The sequence below is a fragment of the Pygoscelis adeliae genome, unplaced genomic scaffold (genome assembly GCF_000699105.1).
Source record: "Pygoscelis adeliae isolate BGI_AS28 unplaced genomic scaffold, ASM69910v1 Scaffold94, whole genome shotgun sequence".
NCBI classification, from domain to species: Eukaryota; Metazoa; Chordata; class Aves; order Sphenisciformes; family Spheniscidae; genus Pygoscelis; species Pygoscelis adeliae.
In genome coordinates, this window is record NW_008824547.1 from 2,345,906 (window position 1) to 2,355,593 (window position 9,688).

At 44.6% G+C, this 9,688-nt stretch overlaps 1 protein-coding gene across 1 annotated transcript; it reads right to left on the reverse strand.

Moving 5' to 3' along the window:
- Nucleotides 1-548: 548 nt before the first annotated feature.
- On the reverse strand, nucleotides 549-9,446 carry CISH (cytokine inducible SH2-containing protein). The gene is made up of 3 exons (XM_009321825.1): nucleotides 9,038-9,446; nucleotides 4,174-4,400; nucleotides 549-3,711 (listed from the first exon to the last, which is right to left on the reverse strand). The coding sequence occupies exons 1-3, from the start codon at nucleotides 9,082-9,084 to the stop codon at nucleotides 3,209-3,211; spliced, it is 777 nt and encodes a 258-aa protein (XP_009320100.1). The 5' UTR covers nucleotides 9,085-9,446; the 3' UTR covers nucleotides 549-3,208.
- Between the last annotated feature and the right edge of the window lie 242 nt (nucleotides 9,447-9,688).

Here is a 9,688-nt window from a genome sequence, read left to right on the forward strand (position 1 = left end):
GGGAAAGGGTGCTGGGCCAAACTGCAAATATGGGGAGACTGAGGCCCAGCGGCAGCAGAACATGGGGAAAAAGCTGATGCCATGAGTCTCGCATCCGAAGCATGGTTTGCCTCTCATGAACTTGTCTTTCAACACTACCGTGAGCAGAATTTTTCTTTGGGGCCAACTTGAAGCCTGCTGTAAACAAGTTGCCAAACTTCCACTTACATTCCATCTCCTTTCCCCTAGATTGTAATGGTTTTCTATGGCACATAGAAGCAATACAAAAATCGTTCCTATGTTTTTCTACATCATTAAAGAACGTTTCTTAAGCCCTTGATAACTTGGGACCTGCTGCTGCTCGTCTGTGTGCGGTAGAAACCAGGCCCACACTGATGATGATTTTGGTATTAACTCTTCCAGTATCTGAAGGGCTTTTCTTTTTGTTAAAGGTTTTTGTGTCTTGTTTGAAAAAAATCGTCAAGAGTTTGTTTGGTCTTGGGGAGAATTTCTGTGAACAGGAAATGAATTAATCCATTTGGATTTTACCAAAGACTTCTACATCGAGTGGCTTTAAAATATATTTAAAATGTTTATTTAAAATCCAAGTCAAATGATTTTTAACAAACTGACTCAAGATAGAAGAAACTGACTTTTTGGAGTAACTGTATTGTTTATTCTTTGTATTGCAGTAGCACCTAGAGAACCCTATTGTGCTAGATGCAGAACAAACATATAACAGAGATGGTCCCTGCCCATATGAGCTTACAGCCTTCAGCTTAGCCTCTGCATCGTCCTGCTAGGGGATTAACCAGGCATTCACTCTTGTTCCATGCTTCTGCCATTTTAGCTGAGCTCTCATGGGGCAATGATTGACCTCATTGCGGTCAAACCTGCAAGCTTGATTTCCTCGTTACCCCCAACAGAGAAAAGATCGAGTAGGAGGCAAGTTTCAGAGAGCTGAACAACTTGCCCTTTCCTGCTGTACCTTTCTCAAACTGACTTTTCACACGCCATAGATACCAAGCCTGTGGCCGAGCCATGTGGGCTTCCTGAGATCACTGCTGCTCCTTGAAGAGCTGTGGTTTCCTTGTTCCCAGTGTCCTCAGGCAGATAGAGGTGTTTGGATAAAAGGAAGCCTTTTCAGTGGTTTATGGTTTATATTATTTTTTTTAAAAAAAGTTTTCTTTTTTGTTTTGCCTTCTAAGTTTTCATTCTCATTCAGTACCTTCCCACGGTTCCTGCCATATGGGGACAAGGGGGAAGGATATAATAAAAAGCAAACCTGACATCACGCATGCACTCTGTCAATCATCAAAGTATCAAAAACAAAGCTTGCAAGAGCACAAACTTGTATAAATGTGGAGGGGGGGGGGGGAAAGGACACTGACTAAGCACATCAGCCGATCTTGTCCCTTTGGGCAGCTTTAAGTTAGGGTGGAAGAAACGCCACCCATTTTTTGAGCTTGTCTCCTGGGTCACCATCCCATCCTTTTCCACCTCCTCTCTCAACCCTCAGGTATAGCTGGGATTTGTCTCTTCTCTCTTACAGAGCCTTAGAGGGACAGTCCCAGGGAGGGATGAACGAGGAATCCTTAACATTCATGCCTGCTTGATCAAGTTATGAGATCTTACGGGCAAAAGAAGCCAAAAGATAATTTCTCTAGACCTGTCTGTTCCTTTCTCTACTCTCACTCAGTGGCATGGACTGACTCCTACAGGCTGAAAGGATGATGGGATCATGCGAATGAAGAGGAAGGGGCAACTTCTCTGTCTATGCTTGTTTTTGGGCATATCCTATCTGCTGTTTATCCCTCCTATCCGCAAAAGAGCAAGGGAGAGCTATTGTGCTTCATTTGCAAGGGTGTGAAAGGGATGGGGTGCAAGAAGTAAATCCAGAGCAAAAAATCTAATTAAGGATAACAAACATGCAAGTGGGAGAAAGGGAGAGGAGAGGTCTGGACCTTGGCAAACAGAAAAGTTGAACTGTGGTTTCCAGTGTGTACTAGAGCCTAGCTCTGATTGAAGCCACGTGAATAATGCTGGCAGAAGCAGAGCGACTGGCAGTTTGGCATTGTGTTAGCAGAGAGGAAGGACAGCTCTTTCTACTGAGGTGCTTCTAACTTGTTACCCCCCAGAAATAAATAAATAAATATCCTGAAGCTGTGTGTGTCTTTGGTGCAGCTCAGCAGAGCTGTCTCTGAACCCCTGGTCAAGGAGACCTCGTTCTTGCCCCACGTCTTGCAAGGCAAGGGCAATGTCAGGGAACAGCACTTTCAAAACGCAAGCCAAATGCAGAGTGCTCTGAAACCAAATCCCTCTGCCTGCAAATAAGAAAGTTGGGTTTCTGATTACTTGTTTCTAAATGTTTTGTCACAAACTTCCTTTGGAGACGGGGAAGATGAAAAAAAAAATGGGATGAGTGCTCCCTGGTCCAAGCTCAATATCCAGAATCTCTGCTTAGAGGTCTCGAGAAGAAGGGCTTCCTCAAAGAAGTCTCCTGTCCACAACCTATGATGCAGCATGCATTTCTGGGAGATGCACAAGCTGCTACCAATGTGCTTTGAGGTTATGATACCCAGCCCCCTGTAGCCCAGGAAGAAAAAAAAATATTCTTTACCTCTGTAGAGGTGGGTCTAGATACAGTCATCTGAGTCCCACATACCCCAGAAGTCTGAGGGAGCTTGGATGTGGACTCCTGTGACCTGTTGCAAGGACAGGCTCAAACAGGTACTATTTGGATGTGAATCCAAATCCAAATTCCCACAGATTTTTGGCTGCCAGTTGGCTGGGAGTCTTTATTCTATCTCTAATTCCACAAAAGAAAAAGAAACAAAAAACAATAAAGTAAAAGGTGCTTTTAAAATACCACGAGGAGAGAAACTGCCATGGAAATAAATAGCAAAAATAACAATGTTAACATTTCCGGTGTCACAGCAACTCTGAAATTCAAGTAGTGTGCACATGCCTACAGCACTTTCTCACAGCCACTATCGGCGCAGCCTGAGGTTCAGAGCTCAGATTGTGTCCCGTTGTTCACTGAAACAACCAACTCCTCCCTGGCGTTGGAATGGATTTAGAGAGAAGGGGAGAGGAAAGATGGATGCAGTCTCTGTTGATAATCAGGTCTTTACTGTGCCCACCTGATGCCGTGCTTTAGCGGGACAAAGACACACAGTTCTCTTATTTCTGTCCCTGTCTGTCATGCCTGAGACAAAATGGCCACGCTTCAGAGTTGGAAAGGGTATTGCTTCAAATAGTCCCCCATCCGCCTAGGCAGAGGGAGCTGGTCCACGTTGGCTGTAGACTTGTTAATCCGTAGCCGGCACAGGTGCTGTAGACTGGGGATGTTGTCTTTGCGGCTGAGCGGCCGGATGAGTTTCAAGTGTACTGCAGCTGCTGCCATCTCTTTTTGCATGGGAGGTAGAGGAGACGGAGGCGGGTAAGGAGCCTCATTCTTGCTTTCCGTTGTGCAGGACATGACATAATGCTGGATAAGACTGACCACATCTGGGAAGGCCAGGATGCGAGGTTTGGACAAGTAGTTTGAGTCTAGCCGGAACTTGCTGTCAGTGTATTCGATGCGCACGTTGGTGGGACCTCGGTTTGTCTTGACAGAGAGTGTGAACAGGTAGCTGGGGTGGGTGCTGTCCCGTACCAGGAAGGTGCCCTCAGGCATCTTTTGGAGATGCTGCTTGGCCTCACTGGCAGTGATAGATCCCCAGTACCAACCTGGAAAAGCATTCCAGAAAGAACTTGTTAGGAAAAGAACATATTAAAGGACCGGCAGTGTATTCAGAGAAGCCTCGAAGCCTACTGAATTCAGGGCTTGGGAAGTAACCAGGGTTTCCTACCTATGCCTGTCATTGCTGTGCTGGAGCTTGGGATGGGGATGACTACTTTTGTAGCTACTGCAGTTTACGGAGAAAGAGGGGCCTTTCTGCAATTCTTTCTCCTGATTCAGTTATAAAAGACAAAGCTTTTGCTTACACTAGTAATAAATTACTTCATGATACAAGTTTATAGAGACTGAAAATACACTTGCTGCACCCACAAGAGTCAGCCATGGTTGTGACAGAACCAGGTTCCTATCTGAAGTGGGATCAGGAGGTTCTTCCCGGAGCTCAGATTGCAGAGTTGGCTCCCTGCTCCCTGTAGCCTTCTGACCCCTTGACTCTGTGAGTTGAGCCTTACCAGATTCTCGCAGATAGGAGAAGGTTTTTGCAATGCAGAGAAGGTCTTCTTCAGGGTCTCGTGTCTGAGGTGGGTTGCTGTCTGGAACTGGTGCTGCAAAGGCAGGCGCAGACTCCTCCTGGAAGGCCATAACTGGGAGAGGCTGCATGATCGGCTCTGACAAATCCTCCGCAATGCCCCTGAGTGACAGTCTCCTGATCTTTTCCTCTGCCAGCAAAGGATGAGGTCTGAAATGAAGGGCATACTCTGCTGTTTTTCCTTGCCTTGAAATAGGTTGCAGTTTCTGTTCAGTGCATGCTACATTGTATTACAACATGTTACGTTTTATAAACAGACCTTCACTATGATTATGTTTCAGAGAGGCGAGGGGGGAAAATTGCACAGCTAAAGATGAGCCCTTAGAAACAGGGAGAGAGAGTTAGCCTTTTTCGCCTTGTAAAAAGTGGTCTATCGTGCAATTTAGGTTGATTTGAAACCTGATATTTTTAGATCTTGCCTTTTAATATGTAGTTTCAGAGGCAATAAGGTTCATAGCACCATTACAGCTTCACTTGCAACATTACAATATTGGGAGTATCTTTTTCTGCCAGTGGGTTGTTAGGCATTTACTGTAATGTAATTAGAAGCAGAATGGGGAATAGCTTGGGTTTTGTCCTACCCGCTTTCTGCTCAAGGTTGATGTGATCCTGGATATGTCTGTTAGAACTCAGGGTCAGCTGATCTTGTAGTACAATAATGGGAATTCTTGTTTTAGCCAAGCCTGTGCACTATACAAACCCTAGCGTTCAACGGCACGACAGAGATCTCAGTGCGACTGTAACCCCTGCAGGATTATAGTAGTAGGAGGTTCTGCCAAGACTGGGCTGCTATGAACATTACTCCCTCTGTAGCCTGAAGAGAGCGTTAGCGTAGCCATTCAGCATCTAAGTGCAGTTTCACAAAGCCTGGAGCTCTCATGGGCCATAGGAGCTCCTTCTCTGCAGCATGGAGATTCCTGAAGGAAGGCAGAGCTCCAGAGGGAGGATGGATGTTGGGGGCCAGGGAAGTCTTCGTTCCCAGGCAATCTCCTGAGCAAAAACATTAGTTTCTGTCTTTTCTTCTAGGCTCTTTGCCTTTGTGTGCCCTGTACTGCTGCATGTCCTGTGTTATATCCCCCACGTGCACTCACTTGCTTGAGATGTTCTTTCAGACACTTAACATAAAAGATGGCTGAGTTTCCAGAGAAATACAACACAGTCCTCAACGTGAGACCGTCACAGCACCATTGGAGCTGATGGTGATTGCAAAGGCAGCAGCCACCTCCTCCCACATCACTAAAGAGAGAAGTGGAAGGAGACTCTGAAGTCATAAGCACTTCCCTTCCAACCTTTCTCCTTCTCTGTGCTTTATGTGAGCAGTGACACTTCAAATACATACATAAATGTGTTGTAAACTGATCTGCACCTGATCATAGCACTCCACCTTCTCAAACTGCTGAGTCTCAGGTATGGGACCGGGAGCACGAAGAAGGGATTTGGGGGAAAAGTAGATTAGAGAGAATCTGAAAATGACTTCACAATGATTTGTGAGCGAGAGACACAGCAGTTCCATGACTCTGCATTTCTAATAAAACCACGTAGGTTTGGGGTAAGGTTTTTGTAAAACCACTGGTAGAATTGAATCTATGGAGAGACACTTCCTGCCCATGCAATACATGGCAAACCCCCACTATTCTGTTGGCATTTAGAAAAGAACATTCTTCCTTTTTCCATATGTCAAATCACATTTCAAAGCAGGATATCTACTTGGTATTCATGGCATCTGATCCTCATTTCTTAATTTCTCTTCATGGATAGGAAGCCAAACCTAATAAAAGTGATTGCTGGCCCATATCTCCACCAGGCACCCTTGATCACAGGGACTGTGTCTTCAGTGGCTTTTACAGAACAGTGGATCTGAATATACTTTTATACCTGGAGATGGCTGTTAGGAAGCCTCTGAGTTCTCTTTTAAGTCCCACCTGAGCTACATTTGTAAGTGTTGAGGGCTGCATTTTTAAAGATATTTGGATGTCTCCCTCTCAATATCAGGGTCTTCACAAATGTCTAGCTACCTGCCTTCTTGGGGAAAGGAGATTCCTGATTCTCCATTTCCCCCCTTTTTTGAGCAAGGAGGACTATAAACCAGATCCTTCACCGTATTGAACCTAATATAATAGTTCGCGCTGTGCAAAGAGGGTGTTACACAGGGCTGTTGGCAGAGCATTCTCTCTCAGGTGTGTTCTTATACCGACTGTTCTCTGGACTGAAAATGACTGTGACCAATGTTAAATAAAATCAGTCCTGCACCGCTCACTGCCCACTCGCTCCCCAGAACTTAAATACTGCCGTCCAAATTCCAAATCCCTCCAAACTTATTTTCTTCTGGAAAATTTTTCTGGCCTACCCTTCGGGAAAGGTTTTGAACACAAAGAAAACTTTTTGTGTTCTAGCATGGAACTACTTTTTTTTCTTTTTATATACCTACTTTCAAGAGGAAATTAGGAATTGGCTAAGAGACTGGGAAGGAAGGGAGAGATAGCAAAGCTGCATAGGGAACCATGCAGTACTCCCATTTCATTGCAGAAAGTTGTTAATTTCAAGGGCTGTACCAGTTCACAGTTCAGTCCTCCAGAAGACACATCAACTATGTGAATTTGTCAGTAGGTTTCTTTTATAGAGCCACTGTGGGTCTCCCTGAAGCAGAGCCCATGTGCTTAAGATGAGGTTTCCCACTGTGCTTGCTCTCTGCTGCCTTACACTTTCTGCCACCTGAAGCTGAAGGAGCCCAAACCCCACGCAGTGACTGTGAGGATTCTTCCACTGCAGCCAGAGAAGGACCACGCTTATACTCTTCCTATTTTCCTTCTGTAGACCTGCCTTATGCCCCTCTCTCCCCCTGCAAAAAGCCCTAGGGCAGCTGTAGTCTCAAAGGAGCACGGTGGGATTAGAAATTCTCACAGACTGGGAGGTGATTGTGTCCTAAACAACTTTGTACACAGGCTGAAGAAAAAAGAGCTGCTGCTCTGACCAGAGCAGCTCCAAGCACAGGAAAGGGAGAGCAGAGGGATCAGCGAGTAATGGCAGTCTACAACTTTTAATGCAAGTACATTTGCAAGAGGGATAAGAAGAGTTTGCTGGGATAAGGACATGTTGAAAAAGGTATGCCCACATGAAAAAGTCAGCCCTTTAATGGGGCAAAGTAAGTATTTGAAAATAATTAGTGCTTGTAAGAAAGAAAGTAGAGGAGACACACGTGGAGGATCAAGACTGAACCGAGTAAAGTGTTAGTACAACAGCTGCGATGAGGAAGAAAACAAATATATAAAATTTGGCATGCCTAGCTGGTAGTCTGTGTAGAGTCTCGAGAGAAACAGCAAATGAACTTCCCTGTGCTTTGGCAATTAGTGTTTCAAAAAGCCTTGGAAAGCCAAGAAAGTTCAAGAGAACCAGATATGTCTGATACCATTTAGTGTTAGCTTTGCAGTTACTTTGCTGATAAGCTAAAACGTTGTAACACAGTACAAATAGTACAAGAAAAAGTGCGTCGAGCTGCTCTCCCTTCCATCAGCCACGTCCCAAGACTCCCATGGGAGCTTGGTCTGAATAGGAGGCAGAGCATGGAGTCCAGGACATATGAAATCCTAGAGGATAATGAAAACCAAGCAATAAACGGTCATAAAAAAGATACTAAGAGACAACCATCTACACAACAAGTTCTCAGTGGGTGAAGGGAAGGAGTAGCTCTGGTATGTTAACCCTGGAGAAAAGCTTCAGATAAGGGTTCCACAAAGCCTAAGTTGAAAAATGAATTCCCTTTGCCGTGGCTATAGGAACTGCAGCAGTAGACTGAAAATAAAAGCAAAAGCAAACCCACTTGAGTAGTAGGAAAGTATTGGTAAGCATGAGCTCTGCTTGTCTGTGGAACAGATTTGGGGGGGAAATGGCAGAAAAAAATCCCCGTGCTTTAGTCATGTAAAGCAGCCAAGGGCAAATGCATTGTCTCTGAGGAAAATCCACTGAGGGCAGGAGGGATGGGTAATACTGACATTACGGCTCAGGCTGAAACAAATGCTGACACTTTCCAAACATGCAGCATGTGTAAAAATGCTGGGTGATTCCTGCAGACCAGGTATTTACGCATGTTGATGACCTGAGCTGATCATACAGTCACTGAAGCGCCAACACACCGGTACCAGACACCAGTACCGGCGAAGGGACTTGGATGTTACCTGTTCTACTGAACAAAGGCATATACGTGCCCCCTGTGGCCTTCATTCAGCAGAATGCTCTGTATGTGTAAGTCTCTATATATGCACATACATTTAATCTTACCCGTAAAAGCAATAGGAAACCAAATAAATGGAGAAAACCAAATAAATAGAAAACCAATTAAATATGTTTAGCATAAATATTTACTTAGAAATAGACAAAAGTCTGGGGAAGTTTTTTCCTGTGAGCAGTTTGTTTCCACCGGGACATTAGAGAACACCTACGGTCTCGAGTTTGTGTCCCCGCTGGTGCTGCACACACACCGCTGAACAACACACTCCACATTTTTACTAATTTTTACTCCCCCAAAGACTTTGAATACCATGTAGTTTTTCAGCAATAGAAAACACGGAAACCGGGAACACTTTATGGTCCTGTGATTTTGGCTGTGGAATCTCAAAAGCAGACACATAGGATACACATGCACAAGTTAGCACTCGGCCAGCGTTAAGTCATTCCCGTTCCATTACAATCGCACATGGCAACTCACACGAGCTGAAAAACTGTCCCAGAGAATCTTACTAATTACAATTACCAGACCACAGCTTTTAAAAGAAGGCTGCAAAGTATCTTACCCCTGAACGCAGAGGATCATGTCACTCCTGGACCAAGGGAAAAGCATTAAGTCTTCAAGAAGGTGGGAAATGCTTTCTCCTCTTCTCTTTTTTTCTTCTCGTCTCCTTTTTCTTTGCTTCCCAGAAGGAGCGAGCTAGTTCCAGCCTCTGGTTAGGGGTTCACGGTAAGAGAAGGCTGGAGAGTCCCAGCAAACCCCTTCCGCGGTAGGTTGTGTTTCAGACACAGAAAAAGCCAAGCAGAAGGCGAATCAGGCTGTCCGAGAAAGACTTTGCGGATTGTTTAGCAACTTTGGCCAGGAAAATGTGTGCACTTTCAGTGCTTTAGAAAATAACGTATTCTTGTTCTGCTTTTTCGGAAAACAACGACAAAAAAAGTTTTTAAAATAACCAGAGAAAAGGGAAATTACATATATTTAAAGAGGAAATAATCTTCCTTCAGAGCAATCTTTTAGAAAAAATACTCAGAGCACTCTGAAATAATAATAAATAGATACCAATAAATAATATCTCCCCCAACGCTTGGGGGAAGAGAGCCGGGAGAGCAGCAACCTGCTTTTTCACTGACTCCAGCAGTAATGCAGCTCCGAGAAAAAAACCCAACCTACTAAGTAATCTTTTGTTTGCCCCTTTTAATCTGTTCCAGGATGTGAG

What these genes read in the sequence shown, in the direction of transcription:
- CISH (XM_009321825.1), bottom strand. Translation starts at nt 9,084, where the DNA reads ATGCTTTTCCCTTGGTCCAGGAGTGACATGATCCTCTGCGTTCAGGG. An exon ending in ATGATCCTCTGCGTTCAGGG is followed by an intron (nt 4,401 to 9,037) that starts GTAAGATACTTT and finishes CCTTCATTTCAG; the next exon opens with ACCTCATCCTTTGCTGGCAG. An exon ending in CTCCTATCTGCGAGAATCTG is followed by an intron (nt 3,712 to 4,173) that starts GTAAGGCTCAAC and finishes ATGCTTTTCCAG; the next exon opens with GTTGGTACTGGGGATCTATC.